Source organism: Opisthorchis viverrini (genome assembly GCF_000715545.1).
Source record: "Opisthorchis viverrini unplaced genomic scaffold opera_v5_138, whole genome shotgun sequence".
NCBI classification, from domain to species: Eukaryota; Metazoa; Platyhelminthes; class Trematoda; order Opisthorchiida; family Opisthorchiidae; genus Opisthorchis; species Opisthorchis viverrini.
The window spans coordinates 602,253-620,437 of record NW_008751794.1 but is presented as its reverse complement, the minus strand read 5'-3'; the positions used below and the strand labels follow the sequence as shown (position 1 = coordinate 620,437).

General features: G+C 41.6%; 2 protein-coding genes across 2 annotated transcripts in view; both read left to right on the top strand.

Annotated features, from left to right (window-relative positions):
- Positions 1–2,328, top strand: part of T265_06578 (hypothetical protein) — a gene marked incomplete at both ends in the record, with an annotated part of 38,101 nt that extends 35,773 nt beyond the window's left edge. The window contains one exon of the mRNA XM_009171881.1: positions 2,161–2,328. Coding sequence (XP_009170145.1) covers positions 2,161–2,328 — 168 coding nt within the window. The remainder of the gene's footprint in view (positions 1–2,160) is intronic.
- Positions 2,329–3,014: 686 nt separating this feature from the next.
- The window catches only part of T265_06577 (hypothetical protein), a gene marked incomplete at both ends in the record, with an annotated part of 21,516 nt that continues 6,345 nt past the window's right edge, over positions 3,015–18,185 (top strand). The window contains 2 exons of the mRNA XM_009171880.1: positions 3,015–3,281; positions 12,404–12,466. Of these exons, the coding sequence (XP_009170144.1) occupies positions 3,015–3,281; positions 12,404–12,466 (330 nt within the window). The remainder of the gene's footprint in view (positions 3,282–12,403; positions 12,467–18,185) is intronic.

Here is an 18,185-nt window from a genome sequence, read left to right as displayed (position 1 = left end):
TATATATATATATATATGTACTAAATGTCTTATAAAACGGCTAACATCAGAGTACAGTATGTAATTTTAACTGAAGGTCATAAACTTGGTCCTTAGCTTTGTCTATTGACATTTGTTCACTTTCAAGATAGTTTAAAATGTAGGTAACTCATGGATTATTCTGTTAGGTGTTTTAGGACTTCTTCTCTAGCCACATAATCTTGGTGTGAAATCTGTGTCAGCTATAGCAGAATAAACAGGAGAGGCGACTGAGGCGAATTTGAATAACCTTTGGGGTTTCAGCGAACTTGCTCCAATCTTTGTTCTACATCGGTTATGTGAACCATAGGAAGTAAAGATGGGATACCCCTGAGTTATGCTTCCTATACTATGTCTTACTGGCATAATGGAAACTGTACAATTGCAGAATTTAACTGCATATAGTAAATCAACTATGGGCTCTCGGCAGGCCCCAGGTTAAACGCAAAGACCGGAATTCTTCTGAGTGCAGTACGCTTGTGTTCCGATTTGACGTGTTGCTTTATATGCCAGCTTCCTTCACACCTCGTGAGTAAATCTGTGCCACAGAAGACAACTCGTTGGAAGACGGTCACTTTGGCAGCTTGGTACAAAATCAAGCACATGATTAATGTAAATGAACGTTCAACACACTTCTACGATGGCTGCTCCAGCTACGGAGAACACTATAAATGTGTATAATAAGCGCAAAACAAATATCAGTTGGCTGTTTGGCAGGACAGTTTACTACGGCTTTTTTCGACAACGATATTTGAGGAAACTCTCAAGCAGGGAGGAATTTTCATCAGGCAGTGCGACTGGACTCCAAAATCCGGAACCCACATTGGCATTGCAGATCATTTGCTAAATTAGGAAGCGCTCGCGCATGTTTTGTAAAGCAACTCAGTCAACAAGAGAACTGATGAAAGATCTGCACCACAGAAATCCATAACAATTCTAACACATAATTGCGCGTTCAAGCTCATTGAAATGACTTCGGTTCCACTGGGGGTCAAGTTATGGTTGCAGAATGTGCTTATCTGCGTGCGAACGATGGAAGGGATAAGGCGATTATGTTAAATTGAGTTAATCTGAATCCTTACGGTTAAACAACTTGCTCGTGAAATTGTTCTGTTAGTGATTTGGAGGTCCAAAAAATTCGCTATACAATACATAAGTGTGGAACATCTGCTACTGGTTGTCAGAGATTCTTAGTAGCAACACAAACACCAACACACATTTCATTAATTATCTGGATGAAAACAAAATATTCTTATGCTGGAGCGCAAGAGCAAGCAACTGCCAAGTAGGTGCATATTCAAAACACTTTTCAGAAGCCTGCTAATAAACAAATATGACTGTTAATCCTTCGCCGGAGGTTGATGTCGCTTTTCCTTTCGTGCCTAAATGGCAACCCAGATATTGTGGGAACCCCGTACACATAACCCACAGAAATCGAGATAGACTCAGCAGAAAGTTGGAGCAAAAAATGTCCACTGTGCATTATATGCAATCTCTCTGCAAAAAATGTCAATATTGACAATTTTGTCAGAAGAAATTTGTAAGCACTTGATCTCGAGGAAACACATTAGTTCAGTATTTTGGAAAATCTGATTCACCATCGTCATGGCTTTAAAATAAAACCTGAACAAATGCAGTTACAGGCTTAAGGAAATTTAATTATTGTACGTCATTTTCCGGTTCATGAATTTAGATCAGCTTTTACGCGCGGAGAGGAATATAGTGTACTGCGTCACCAGCAGCTTGTATTTAGACACTACGATTTCCTGTACGGGAACCACCACCTCAGAAATAATAGGTAGGGCGCTTCATTAAAAAAATTCACTTTTGCCAAAATTTACTTTGTAGTTCAAGAGTGGTAATTCCAGTAAATCAGTGAAGCTTCACTGGTACATGAGACCTATGGTGAGTTACACCTCTCCAACGATTAGCAGCATTTATTAGATTGACAAAAATGCTTTGGATCCTCAAAATTATGCTTAGAACCGAATTGTCTTGGAACAGCAAGGTGTACAAGGTGCTCGAATTCAAAGTAAACCTGGGATATTATAATTCCTTCAGTCAAAAGGTATATTTTAATAGTGGGAGAAGCCCACTACATTCAGAAAATGGCATTCCATATCATCAAGATTATCTCTCTAGGGATCGTCCAGTTTACGTTGGGACTCCACTGATGGCAAGAATTTCGCAACACCCGACACGCCAGTGGAGGAACATATCGCAATTATTGTTGGCCTGTCCGCCGAGCTCAGCAGTTGGATTGCAAAAGTTTCATCACAAATCGAGGTGACATCGTCAGTGCAATGCTGAGTGGGTGAATTCTTCCTCTTCTGCCTGTGATTCTATAGCTTCTAAACAGTATCCGGTAGTTCTGGAAACGGTCGTCGTGTGGTTTGATTGGTCCCCTTTGAATCTGACGTGGTCTCAAACTCCTGTGTCTGGTTGGTTCGTTGGATGCATTCAATTCGGCAGTTCTGTATGTGGTTCTTCTGCTGTGATGCCGAATGGCTTCCACCCGACAACAACTTCACTTCCTCTACGGAGGCCATTACCACGCAGTGTATCTTACCAAACACCACTGAACCATCCTGAGGCGTGGAAGCTCGCTAGACAGAACGGTAGGCGTATGATCAGACTGATGATCACAGATGCTCACAACCGACTGGGTAAATACGAGCGGGTCCTCAACGAACAAAGAAAAACATGCCTGAGAACAGTGGGGCTCGAAATTATAGAACAACTCAGTGAAGCTATTGATCGTAGAGTACGACACACTATTGAGAAGAAGCGAGCCACACTTGAGCGCAAGTTCTACATATTTACCAAGCCAACTGAGCACACCGAAAACGAAGCATGGATCAGGAACCTCTCCAGAAGACAACTCACGGCAGCGGAAGAAAACGTGCTTAATAAATGACTTAATTTCAATTTCAAGAATGCTAGTAATCTAGAATATCTGGCCAGTCTCGAAGCGGCCTTCAAATCCAGCGACCTCAATGAAGAAACCCAGCAAGCTATACGTCAATCCATTGTCCCAGCTATCACGCGAAACAAAACACACAACGCTGTATCCACCAAAGAAAAAAAGAGCGATAAACAGCCTTAAAGCGGATGAAACCATCGTTGTTTTGCCAACTAACAAAGGCAGAATAACAGTCATTCTGGAGAAAGCCGAATACATCGACAAAGCTAACGCTCTACTCAATGACACAACCACATACCGCCGTCTGCAGAACGACCAAAGAGCGAACCTTGCGAACAAGGTAAACAAAACCCTGAAGAAACTCAAGGTTTTGTTCACTTGATTGGTTGGTTCATCGGCTTTCTGTTTTTCGTGAGTTTCTTCCTTTGACCCAATTAGTCCGTTGGTGGCCGTTAAGTTTCTTGGCTCCGATTCCCGTGACTTTGCGGTTCTTTTGCTCGTAACCGCTGATAGACTGGGTCAATGTCGATGTGTTTACTGATAGATTTTTGTGTGGAGTACCACGCCTCGGCAAATTCTCGCTCCGGTTTTGTTCTTGCGTGTGCAAGTATTTGAACATTGTCACAATTGAACTTGTGTCCTTCTCCGTATTCGTGAATTGAGACGAGTGACATTGGATCATGTCTTCTGCTGGCAACCTTGTGCTCGTGTATTCTCGTAGCACGTTTTGTTTCCGTTTGGCCAACATAGTGTTTGTCGTAGTCGTTGCACTCAAGTTTGTAGACCACGTTACTCTTCTTCAAAGCATCCAACCTTCCCTTCGGTTTCGAGAGAGTCCTTCTCAACTTCTTTGTAGGCTTCAAGGTGGCTGCAATCCCCTGTTGCCGTAGATGACATAGTCATCTCCGTCACGTTTCTGATATACGGCAGTGTAATCTTCCTCTGTTCTGGTTGTGTTGACGGATCAGCTTGGTGGTGGTCGCGTAAGCACCTCCATATGAAATTCCTCGGGTAGCCGTTAATTTGGGATGTTTCGAAGAGTCCTCGTTCTTCTATTTTCTTCGCCTCTGTTGTGTTGCAATGTGTCTCTATCCGCTTGAGTAGAGTTCTGACACAGCTCCGCTTGTGACAGTTCGGATGGTTGCTGTGGTAATTCAGAATCTGGTCCGTATGCGTTTTTTCCTGTGTACTTCAGTTTGTAGTTGGCCGTTTGTTGTCCTTGTTACGAGTACATCTATGAACACCAATTTGTTGTTCTCCTCCGTTTCCATTGTGAACTGGACGTCGGGAATCACGTTGTTTAGCAGTTCCTCCGCTCGTGGCAGGTCATTTTTCTTTATAACAGCGAATGTGTCGTCCACATATCGTACCCATGTTTTCGGTTTGATATTTGGTAGTACGATTCGTTCCAGTTTCTGCATTGTAATTTCCGCAATCAATCCAGAGATTGGTGACCCCATTGGCGCCACTTTGATGTGTTCGTAATATTCTCCATTGAACTCAAAGTAGGTTGTCAGGCAGGGATCTGGTATTTCACATATTTCTTCTTTTCCGAGCGTTCCGTTGATGGTGCCGCGGTTGTCCAGGAGTTCGGCGACCGTCGTCCGTGCTGCATTCAAATCAACCGATGTGAACAGTGAGGTTGCATCAAAGGACACCATTATTTCGTCTTCTTCGATTCTCACATTTTTAAATTTCTACAGAAAATGTCCCGCATTGTTGATCGAACATTCGGACCCATTGGCTAGATATTTCAGCTGCTTCCATAGTACTCTTGAAATGATTTACGCGGGTGTTCCTGGACGAGCCTTCATTCTCCAGTATTCTTTCTCTGTAATTTTGTGAAGATCTTTGAGTTTCTTCAGGGTTTTGTTCATCTTGTTCGTAATTTTCGCGGTTTGGTCGTTCTGCAGACGGCGGTATGTGGTTGTGTCATTGAGTAGAGCGTTAGCTTTGTCGATGTATTCGGCTTTCTTAAGAATGACTGTTATTCTGCCTTTGTTAGTTGGCAAAACAACGATGGTTTCATCCGCTTTAAGGCTGTTTATCGCTCTTTTTTTCTTTGGTGGATACAGCGTTGTGTGTTTTGTTTCGCGTGATAGCTGGGACAATGGATTGACGTATAGCTTGCTGGGTTTCTTCATTGAGGTCGCTGGATTTGAAGGCCGCTTCGAGACTGGCCAGATATTCTAGATTACTAGCATTCTTGAAATTGAAATTAAGTCATTTATTAAGCACGTTTTCTTCCGCTGCCGTGAGTTGTCTTCTGGAGAGGTTCCTGATCCATGCTTCGTTTTCGGTGTGCTCAGTTGGCTTGGTAAATATGTAGAACTTGCGCTCAAGTGTGGCTCGCTTCTTCTCAATAGTGTGTCGTACTCTACGATCAATAGCTTCACTGAGTTGTTCTATAATTTCGAGCCCCACTGTTCTCAGGCATGTTTTTCTTTGTTCGTTGAGGACCCGCTCGTATTTACCCAGTCGGTTGTGAGCATCTGTGATCATCAGTCTGATCATACGCCTACCGTTCTGTCTAGCGAGCTTCCACGCCTCAGGATGGTTCAGTGGTGTTTGGTAAGATACACTGCGTGGTAATGGCCTCCGTAGAGGAAGTGAAGTTGTTGTCGGGTGGAAGCCATTCGGCATCACAGCAGAAGAACCACATACAGAACTGCCGAATTGAATGCATCCAACGAACCAACCAGACACAGGAGTTTGAGACCACGTCAGATTCAAAGGGGACCAATCAAACCACACGACGACCGTTTCCAGAACTACCGGATACTGTTTAGAAGCTATAGAATCACAGGCAGAAGAGGAAGAATTCACCCACTCAGCATTGCACTGACGATGTCACCACGATTTGTGATGAAACTTTTGCAATCCAACTGCTGAGCTCGGCAAACTGACCAACTACCAAACAGCGCACCCGAGCAACCTACATTCCACAGCATTGCTGATGTGGCATTGAATCCACACTGCCACGTTTGTACATTTTCATTGTGAAGTTGCGGGCCAAGTGACCTTCATCTCCGCTGCAAATAAGAGATGTCCAATGTAACTAGAAGACCAACCCCGGTGTCAGCCTTCCGTCGCTACAAGTTACATCGGCGCAAGCGAAGGCGGTTGAGTTAGGCGCGGAATTTTCGTAGCAGGCAATAATAAAACATCGATTTTTTGCCAGCTCTGGTTTTCGCCTGCGTGATGTGCTTTGCCTTTTCCTGGTTTTGCTGCTCAGTTTAAAACATATTCCGGTGTATGTGCATTCGTCATACAGAATCTGTGGTATGGAACCGTTTCACATAATCATTGACGGAACCCACGTACCGTTTTTGTTTGATCCGGGGACTTCTAAGGGGATGCTTTCGGCCAAGCTTCTTCCTTTGAGATAGGGAAACTTTATTACAAGCTTTGGCAGTAACTCCTTCGTGTGCAAAGCTCCCTGCCACAAAATATATGAATAATCACCAGTTCCGTCTGATTACCTGGTCCTGAGCTGATCCTCATGTCGCTTCCCCTCTTTCCCAAATGTACTATCCAACTAAAAGTGTTCTACTAGGAAGTAGATAAATAATGTGGCAAAACTACAAAATTACGGTTGAGTCAAATCTCCATTTTCTCCTTCAACGCAGAAGTACAAGAGTCGGTCACCCAAAAGTGCAAGGGCAACCTAGAGAATCAACCGCCTAAAAGGTAATGAAAAAGACACACAATAGGATACGTTTCAAATAGAGAAAAAAACTCAATACATGAAAGCTGAACATTACAATTTATATCTCCAATAGTGGAATCCCCGAATAGAGCACAGAACAATGTCCATTACCAGCCGCCGCTTGACGCGACTACACCCCCTCCCCAAAAAATTAAGGCTTCTATATATCTCAAAATACCTCACTCCCATGTCATGAGCTATTACGTTTTATAACCGGTAGAACGCCATGACATGTAAAGATTCCGTGATCTTATTGCGTTGACAACAAACAGGCCTCACGGTCATCTTAAATTATAACATGGGGGTTGCGTATACCCAACCTAATAAACAGAAAAATTACCCGAGAATGCTCTCAGGTTGGCAAAATTTGTCGGTTGAAAAGGTTTTTGACTCGCAAGATGTGTTCAAAATTTTGTCTGCACGTGCATATTATTACTAATAACTTCGAGGCTGAGTGTAAATAGCGCCTTAGTCAAATATTTCACGTCACACTTGAGACTTAGATAAATCAGGTAAATGTTAGAGTATAAAAGACTGCATAAAAGAGCGTGTATAAAGAGCCGAGTTCGTGCTTCCCTCTTATTATAGTGTTCAGACTTACAGGTGTATCCGAGATGATGAGAAAACACAATAGCCATCAAATTACCCAGGGCGATGTCCGAGCGTGGCCTTCCGAAATGATGCTGTGTCAGCCTACTGACTAGTTTCATAGTAGGCAAATTTTGGCGTTTATGAGTACCAAGAAATAGTTCAACAAACACGTTTTAATGACCCCGCGGATTTTCAGTACAGCACGTCTTAGATCATTGCAGCAGAGGCTAGAAATTCTGTCGCCGAAAGTACACACTACTTCGAACTATTCGCACCAGTACATTATACTCCAAAGAAGAATATTTTTGAGATCGTAGCAAAATAAGAGCGTAATTAAGAAAAGTGTGCTTGCTGTGAATGCTATCACATAAAAAATGTATCCGACTCCAAGGAAACGGCCTTACGGAAGAATCCAGCAAGCTGCCTATAATGACATATAGCGGCAAGCTGAGAATTCCCTTAGAGAAATTTCGACTGGTTTCTTTAGTGCACTTTGAAGACTTGTTGGCAATAAAGAATTGGATTAGTCATCGTTGCCAAAATAAAACTTCGTTTAGCTTTCTTCTGTCCCGATCTAAATTGATGGTTATGTGAGTGAATATGATTTCATGGATGTCAACGATTTTGAAAATATTTTCACAAGTATTTCCAAACTCTCTTCCACTCATCGTACATGTTCATTCTTGGGATCACATTGATGAGATTTTCCACGCAAAATTTGTGACGATTATTGGGTTATCCCGCCACTTTATGTCAATCTCTCCTAAAACCGTCCATGTTTTGCTTAGACTTATCTTTTGACGCAAAATTTTAACAAGATTTGCAACATCTCTGGATGCGTGGAACTCAATGCCTAGTTAATGCAGATGCCACAAAGGTAGCAAGAAGAAATACGACACAGAAAATTTAATTGGACGGGTTGTGACAGTTTGCTTGAATAGCACGAATGACCGAAGTCAAATAAATACGTATTGTTTAGTCAGATATTACTGTAGTTTATTTTCTTACGGATAAAACCGTTGCTTTGTCTACTCGCTTTGTTGAAATTTTCCCTCCTCTGGTTTTCCGCACTTGGTTTTACGGTGTATCTCGGAAATATCACAAGCAGCATACTGGTTGCACAAGTTTACTTTCCCTTCAGGGAACGCTCTCATCAGGTCTCTATTATATAGGGAAGCCACGAAACTTAATTCATGTCCATTAAATCTGCTACCTAAAATTCCACAGGCGTTCAATAATGAAATAGAATGATTCTGAAAGGAACGAAACTTTGTACGTACACCCAACATTTCAAGAGCACAGCAAAATTTTCGTATAAAGATCTGTGGAGTAACAATGCCGGTTCGTTCAGTAGATTGCTGTGGATGCAATGCAACTTTTACTGGGAAATGTTACAACATGTGCCCCCAACCGCACCATTGTACTGTTTCAGTTTATGGTCGATTACCTGTTTCGTACTACAAAAATCAGTTGTCACTCTAACCTAGGCTGGGAGAAACAACCATCCCAACACAAGACAGTCAGTTGTTTTATGGTTGAGACAATCATGGGTGACTATTAAGTTTCATGTACGAAGCAAAACACTGCAAATTACAAATACGTCCTGTGGGGCCTCTGCAAAACTCTGTTGTTAAGGGTCAGTAGAACCCCTCTGGTCGTAAGACACAGTGACAATGCTCAACACCAAAACCATCAGATATATTTAGTGTGTTCTTCGAAGGTGATTCCACCCACTTTTTCATCATCTACCTTAATACTCGGCACACCCACATGTATATGAGAAGCAAAAAATAGCCAAAATAGATCGATAAATTATTGACGATTTTTTGAAACCATGACGGCTTGATTGGCTTTTGTTCACTGGAATCAGTGGAAAAAATAACCGGGATCGCGAAAATATTTATGATTCAATGTTCCAGTCAACTCAGATAACCTTCGTCAGGAGCATTCTCAATCACAAATGATCTCTGTATGTCTCGGATTTTTTTCACCTCTGATAAATATGAACAAATGTTGCATAGAGCGCAAAATGTTTTCTACCTCAGTCATTCTGAATAGGGTGTACGTAACTGAAAATCTCCTAACCAGTCCACAATTATGACTCATTATTAGCTAACCCCTCTAGTTCATGGTACCAACTTTCCAAAAGCATCACAATAACCGTAAGGGTGAAAGAAAAAAACCTAAAAGCCGTTTTCATTAATGTTTACAATTAAATCGCTAGCATAATGACCCAGGATGAACTAACTGCTCCCCGTGACGTCATGTCCAAATCAGTTCGCAGAATAACTGAACAGTCTCTTGAGGGGAAAAACGATTCATCAATGCTACCCATCGCGGTCTTCATTCGAAGCTGAATGCAGCTGAGGGCGAATAATGAACCAGTGTTGGAAAATTGTGGAATTTACTCACTCGACGATTCTTATGGCTGGGTAAGTTTAAAATTCATCAGGTCACTCAACAAGATCCCTTGAACCTCAGACGTTCAACTGCCTTCCGGTGTCAAGGTCCATTTAAACTGTTCTACTTATGATTCTCCACATGAAGTGACAATGATGGTTTAGATAAGGTATGAGCTTGAGTTAGGAAGCCTTGGGCAGTTATGAAACTGAACGTGATTTATTTTAGTCAGTTTGGACGTGATAGACAAAACTCCGCATTAACAAAGCTCAATAATGCCACAATGTGAACAACAACTCAATTTTTATCAGCGAAAAACATGGTTTACATGGTAACTTTGTGTTTGGTGTATTGGTCTTAACATGATAGGTTTGTCCTGTTTAACGAAGAAGCATGTCATGGTCTCTCAGAGAGCAGATACTATAGAAAAGCTGTTCCATCCAAGAAACGTTCAGAGTTTAGTGGATCTTTTCTTGACCGTAACAAAAACCATCGTGTGAATGGCTTATTGGTGCACTGTGTTGATCAGATTTGTACGAAGGGATGAAGCAATGGTATATTCTTTGGTACTGTTTATTCATCCGCATTTTATCGTCCACCTTGGGCTTTTAACAAGAAGCCAACTGTAACACTGGTTGGAGTAACTTATAGGTGTGTTTCACCTGTAACATCACTCGAATTGAGGAACTAGTTGTTCTCCTGGTAAAATGGAACAACCCACAAGCACGAAATAACAAAGTAGAATGCGTCGAATTAACCCCTCAGAGAAGTGCCCATCCTAGTAAGCCTTCAACCGGAATACGGTGACATTTTGCGGTCCGGGACGTCAGCCGATAAAACAGTTATTTCATAGGTAGGTTTTGCGCAACATCAGTTAGCCTAATTAGGCGCAGTGTCTGTGTAAATTGTGAATGTTTGGAAGCTAACCTAGTGATGCGTTAATTTCTGTAGTAACCATGAAAGTGACCGAAGCTGAATGTGTTTTCAGCTTAGTCAGTAAAAATCAGGGGTCACACCTTTAGATAGTTGTTAAAGGAGAACACTAGCACGATCAATACTACATCTCATTGGCCTCATACTCGTTTGTCAAAAGTATGGACAGACTTGAGGTTGTTCAAACCGGAAGACCGAAGGTGGAGAAATGAGGACAGCCTGTCATGGGTATAGATAAGGTAAGTGGAGTAAGGGACTAGGACGCACATAGTATGACCTGATGAGCCACTAGTTCAGGCCAATCCCGAGAAAAAACATCAGACTAATTAGGGGCTCAACGTGGTTCGGATAGTGATGGTCGCAAAACATCTCTTCAAGCGTCATTATACTAGCAGTTCCAGTTTCAAGCATGCGGACAGCGATGCAACAATATATACACCAGTCTTCTACACTAATTTTTCTGCTTCCAAGTCTAAATTTCTTATACACTGAGACTTGCTTTGCCTAGGTGGAGCGAAGAATGGAGATGGAAGTGGCACTTTTTGCAGGGCGCTGTGAACGAAAGTCTAGAACAGTCTAGAACAGCGCATTGGACGGCCTTGACGAATGCGTATCAGGACATTAACACTAGTACAAACAGATAATTACTTTTCACAGCACGCTGCACATAGATATTCATTTTATTGTATCTATGAAAAAACCCATCAGAATCGCTTTCAACTGACGCACAAAATTTGATCCTGCTGCTAGCAGGATTAATGTCGCATTGGATTTAGAAGCACTCATACGATTTCATGCGGTGTTTTTTATAGCAGCAGTTTAAAGTGCCCACAGGGAGGGCATAATCCAATAAGTAATGCTCTCATGTGATTTCGGTTGAAAGCTTTTGGACGCACAAATGATTTGCCACCACAATAGACCAACTCCCAACCGAGGTTGGACATGATCCTGAGCCTGACTTCCGGAAAAAATATCTGATGATTTTCTTCACGTCACAAAATTTGTAGATGCTTATTGCAAAATGAATTCTGAATAGAAAAAGGCTGACAGAATTCCAGCATCATAGTGTTTTTTTTCAGGTTATCTATCAAAATAGTGTAGCAGGCTTTGTAGAACTATAAGATTCTACCCAAAATAAAACGTTGAGTCTGTGGTGTGCGAATAAGAAGCTGTTTGACAGTTATAGTCCGGCTAATTTCCGCGTTAGATAAGACGACAGCCTGGCCAAAACTTCCGAAGAGAACTATGTAAATATTGATTAATTGTGGACGTTGATTTGTGGTTGATGTTCCACAAAGCTTGCTACTTCATGTCGTTTGTCTTACTTGCTTTTTTACCTTAGATGAACCGCTGTTTCGAACGCACTTTATTCTTGCACCACTGGTTCAACCAATAGCAAAAATTGGTGGATGAAATACAATGCCGCCAAAAGCGGCCAATGCGCCCGTCTCGGATCAACTCATAAACGCAGTCTATGTTGTCCATCCACATCTTCCTAGTACTACAGAACCTCAGTCACCTTGTGGTGGCAAAAACAAAGTGGCCTTCCGCGCTTGCTGTTGCGAATAGACTCTCTGTCGTTACTGGACAGTGGATTAATCACCACAACACAGTAACCCTTTAAGAGAAACCTTCCGAACCACTAAACAAAAATTTGGAAATCGTGTAGCCCGTCGGTGTGCCACCCATTTCTCAAAGAGTCAAACGAAGCAAACTTCGTTCACTCAGTGGAACGCTTATCAGTTAATGTGAATTCATGCGAACCACAGCACTGTCGAAAATTATTACGTCGAGAACATGAATTGGAATTTTCCGCCTACTCTTTCTAGTATTCGCTGCATACATCCTGTGGATCAGTGTTCATCAAACGGAATATCACTGAAAAGTGTAAGGTAAGATACTATGCATTGGGTGTCTCTCCTAGCCTCAGGGCATCTCCATAGTTTACTTCTCACAAAAAAATTATCACGGGCAAATCCTGTCCAATATTCATCTGTCGGACAACTTCAGACCACTAAAGTAAAAACGGTTAGGAAGGTGCATTCAGTTTCCTGGCACACCAAAAGCAAACAAACATTGTAAAACATTTCGATCCGGTTCCAGGCACAGACTGTGTACATTAGTGGTATTATGTATTTAGGATAAATCACCGATAGACCCTTAAGTGTTGCATTTCGCTTGACCACGTGAATAGGAAATTTGGATGATATTTCAGTACTCGCTTTTGCGTAAGCATATGCTTAGCGTTATCGTGCGTACTTTCTTGACGCAGTGCATCCGCTCACAGGAGGTTGAAATAGAAAATTTCAGTAGAAAGAATGTGAATTTAAAAGCACGCATAGTATCTGGTTCGTGGAATAAGGTGTACCAACATGTGAAGCATAAGATTTAGATGATACTTGATTGCAACGCTTGAAATCAAATAGAGCGAGAATAATATAAAAATAAACTGACACGGTAAATTTCCCCAATACAACTCCTCCTGAGTTGTTTACGGCTGAATGATTAGGTGTTACGCTGTAGACCACATGAAACTGGATGGAGAAACCTGTCTATAATGGCAATGTCATTGCAAACCTGGTGGACGAATCTAAATTTCCCCCATCTGATATGTCTTATTCTCCTTATCCTGCCTTTGCTAAATCGCTTTCGGTCAGTTAGAAAATATGCCAGGAGAGAAGTATAAACGCATTCTGGAAGTTACCCTTGAACTCCTCAACAAGATTAGAGTTCTGGAAGTTGACGTTTTCCCTTCACCACCTGTTAATGTGTACCAACGTAGTACCACTTGTGGAGATAATACATAAATTTTCCGACTAGGGTGAGTGGAACGTCAAAGATAGCGCCATTTCTATCCCCAATAATAAAGAACTACTGCCATTTTATACCTATAGGGTTCACTTCAAGCCGTCAGATTTATTGGAAGACCAACGGATTTGCAGTGATGAATCATAGTATTTTGTCGACTATTAGAGTACAATCTAGTTGAGAGAACACTTAGTTTCGGCAACTACCATTTCAGCCCACATCTTAAGGTAGAGCGCACACTATTATCATGGGAATACTGTGTTATACAAGGAAAATTGACCACATCAGAGAACATTGTTATTTCAGTTTGACAAAAGTTGCATCGAACTTTCCACGATCTGCGTCATGTGCTATATGTGCATTTGTTCACGCCTCCTTAGCCTGAATAGTCCCAAACCAACGACTTTCAGACAAGAATGAGAGCCGTGCAGTGATGTTACTTCTGTCATCTAGTATCCATGAATGTGTGATGGGGTTGCTCTTAGGAAAGATGTGCTGTCAACTAAGCTGGCGTTTGGCTAGCCAAGATGGCACCAAGGATAACGGTGGCAGGTCGTATGTCATAACGTACAGGAGGATATACCTTCCTCTTTTTGTTTGCAAGTAGATCGAGAACTTAACGAAACTGGGACGACTTATTTGCAACATGTAAAATATGACCCATCACTACCGCCAAAGAGGGCGAATAAAACCGTGCAAACATAAAGAGCTGATGGCTGTCCGATGTAATATGTCTTGTGGACGAAAACTATCTCCAGCCACCAAACCCAACACCCGAAATAGACTATTCAACATACCCATTCAACATACCTGAAATTGAGGCGGAGTTTTACTGAACGTCAATGGATTTTTGGAACTTAGGAAATTCTCGTGCGGAAATAATGGTAAGACAGACGAAAGTGCAAAAATATCATTTTCAAGTTTAAGATAAGAAAGATTCAGTTGCATTTTTGACAATTTTACATTTTCAACGGCCTTTTGAAATATCGATTATATTATATTTTATCAAAAATATCAATGGTTTCTGTTGGAAATAATTGATATCATGATGGCAAATCTCTCGTCAAATGTGATGGTGGAGTTGTGATAATGAAAATTTTCCATGTGGTTCAATCTATCCGAGGAATCACCGAGTGGGATAAGATCCATCGCATCGATGCACTCAACTTGCATTGTCTTCAGTGTATTTTACACACTACACCATGAGCTGTATGTTGAAAACCCCTCGTGAGTAGAATCATTTTCAAAATGATATTCATATTTTTTCTACGGGTTTCTGGGTTTCAAGCTGTTAAGCTTCATTTTCCGAAAACAATTTGTGACGCTGCACTCTCAAAAATGCGTTGTAAATCAGTGTGGTGAAGATTTGGGTTACGTGCCTGAGGGACAAACTGATAAATTCAACAATCTCATAGATTTCCGTGAAAATAAGTCCGTTTCTGCTGGCAATCGCGTCAGTAATTGCTGGTAGCCAGTGTTTTGAATTTGCCACTGACTACACTTCGGGCGGGTGGACATTCGACACATACCGTGAATCGGGCAACAATATTTTTTCGATCACTGCACCAACGTCTTCCTCAATATTTCAAATAAAAGCGACTTTTGACCACTGTGATTGATTACGTCTAACATCAGCTTGGCCGCGTTTGGACGCTTATGGAATCTCGATTGATGATCCTTCTTTGTTTTGTTGGTCTGTGTCAGTTAATAAGTGCTGCAACAGTTTGCTTTCTTGGGTTAGGATTACGTTGACCATGGACTTAAGATTTGATCCTCTTGCGTCGGGCACCCATTCTCACTGATAACCGCAATCCGTCAAGATCAAACGCGACCGATAAAACAGTGCTTCTTAACTTCCAAAACTCGATCTCCCCGAATCAATAGCTTTATTTGAGATACTAAATAAGACTGCCGTAATGTGCGAACATACCGATTGCACAACCTATAACTGCATCGAATCTTTCAAGATGATAAACAAATTCCTCCACTGGCTTTCTTCGGGCAGGAAATCACGAATATCTCTCACGTTAAGTGGTTACTCGGGATGAGGTGTAGCCAGATTACCCAGAGTAGGGGAAAGATTAACTCAGATATTTTACATCAGGCCCCAGTTAGCATGTGTGGGTTGGTGTGATCGTGTCACCCTATCATTAATCTGTATGGATCTAGTATAACATACCAGCAGAAAAATGGGCAGGATGAAGCACACCTGTTGTGGTAGAACTTAAAATCACTCATCGTAACGTGTCAGACTAGCCTAACTGGCACACATCAGCAAAACGCATACGCAAGTGGATGGATGGAAGCTTCAACGATTCTCGACGTTCTCTGAAATTAGTGTGCCAGGATTTTCAACACAGCTATGCTATCATTGTACTGATATTAAGTTCTAACTGCTTGGCAATCTTCTGTCATACTTTCCATTCTTTCCTGTTTATGTTTAAGTGTCGAAAGGTTTTGGAGTTTCATGAATTTATCTAACTCGATAATGTCCTATCCCATTCGATTTTCCACAAATTACCGTCAATCACCTGGCAAAGGCAACTGTATGCTGGATGAATAACCCAGTAGTGCTGGCTTTAGTTTCAATGTGTCCCTTGTAAGCCGACTATAACTTTATTTTACGGTTAAACCATGAGATTACTGGTTGTACAATTAGCTTCAAATAATAGTTGCTTCAGAAATTACTTGAAACACTTAACCTTTTCAATTTGTTTCTACGGGGACTAGCATCATATGTTTAAGTTATGACCTGAAAGTTTAGTAGATATCGGTTTGGGATGAAAAATGAAGGTATTGTCCACAATTTTGTGTTTTACCGTCTTGTAAGTATGAACCGGAGATCACTTTCCGCAATCTGTCGTGAATAGGAAGTATGTCGAAATAGCAATCCCACGCATGCGTGTTGATCCATCCACTGAGCTTAACAGTTAGCCTGAAAATGCCTCGTCACCACTCGTCGATGCAAATGCTGCTGAACATAACAAGGGCCAACTAATTAGCAGTAAACTACACCGGAGGAAGATCCAAATATTTTCAGATGTTGGTTGTAGTTTATAGGGTTTGGCAGGATAGGTATTTTTGTTCTCAGTCACACCACTCTCGTTTGAGGGGTCGTGTACCTGTTCCGCCATAATTATACTTTTGTATTTCAAAATGCATTTTTAGCGCTTATGAATAGGAGAAAATAGTAGAAACATTTTGATGAAGTTTAATCACACTGTATTTTTGCAACGCGGCCAGTCAAAACCAAATCGCTGCGCATTCCCACGCGAACCGCCCAGAGTGCCTTGGCTTTCATTGTGGGGCTCCCCAGAAAATGAAAACTTCACCGGCGATGAGGAATAAATCTTCACTGGGAAATTACCTGAGAAATGGAAATAACCTCTTGAAGCGAATGGATGTTTTCGGAGTCAGTGCGTGGAAAGCTCCCACGAACAGTCAACACGATTTTCCAAAAAATGCGGCACTCCCCACAAGGTATTCTGAAATTTTACTCCGACTTTATTCTAAGTATCGCAACGCATTTCAAAGATGCATCAATCTCATCATGCACACAACGAAGTTTGCCAGGTTGCCCGTACCAACATAACGCATATCACACGCGACCTCCTCGAATACATCATGCGATGGCATCCTTCTTACATGTGGTTGGCAACTTCATGCTTTTTATCTCTCATTGTATCCATCCTAGTAAGCGTCACCGAAACGTTAAATGAAGTAAGTGACAAGTACATGTGAGGTGGTAAGGACTGCACATTGCCGTCGCTGAAATTTAGCACGAGTGCGGATATGCGTAATACTTACGAGTTCCAAGTTTCAAAAATTCAAGAGCATCCATTTTGAAATGCCGCGACCGCAACAAGCAACACGTAAAATTTATAGGCTTGCCATGTTTTGTAGTTCAAATCAGATGGCTGAACTGAATCGAACAAATCCCGTCTTAGTGCAGAGTTTACATAAGTGTTCCTCTCAATAATCAAAAATGGTTATGAAATCAAAACTGGAAGACCACTTAAGAACTGTAATGGCCAAAAGGTTAGAAATAGGGTTCTCTGCCTACGGGTGGAACAAAATCACCTCAAAAACGCACATCACTGCATTTAAAGATAGACATTTCCTAACTTCATTCAAAAATAGAAAGAGTTCTTCCAACTGTTGGTAGTTTTGTATCCATGGATGATCGTACGGTACACGTGATTACACACAAATGAAAATTCAGCATTAAGAAAACGTTGGCGCCAAAAGGCACACTTGTTACATAAGTGCACTACTCCGGTAATAAACTCCAGCTCAGAAAAATAGCCCCCTGTGTTTTGAAACAATGCATCATTAATAAAATGATTGGATGGGAGCTAAACTGCGGTTTCATTTGTCTGGTAAAATTTTTTGATCAGTCTGGAAACGGCCTGTAGTTTATCGTCCAACTTTTCAAGGAATAAACTTTCTTCATGTATACAGAAGTTAGAAATCATTGGAGCAGTTTTTTCCTGAGGTGTACAACGTTGGTGAATGCGGACGTTTTAATTAAGGGCTACACACGTTTATTCCTCATTATCCCAATGGTTTTCAATAAATGTAGTAGAAAACCAAGAAAGCCAAACGGCCCAATCATTCACGTAACTCAGCTGAACAGCTTGTCCACTTTGGTTGCATATATTTTCTTGCAAGTCACAAGGCGGAATAAACCGCTCGCCTTGTAAGGGTGTCGTATCTCTTCGATCGCGCGAGTGTTTGAGTTATACCTACCTGCTTTATCGGCTACGATTAATGCAGGCGCACACACAGCGCATGGGTTACGTA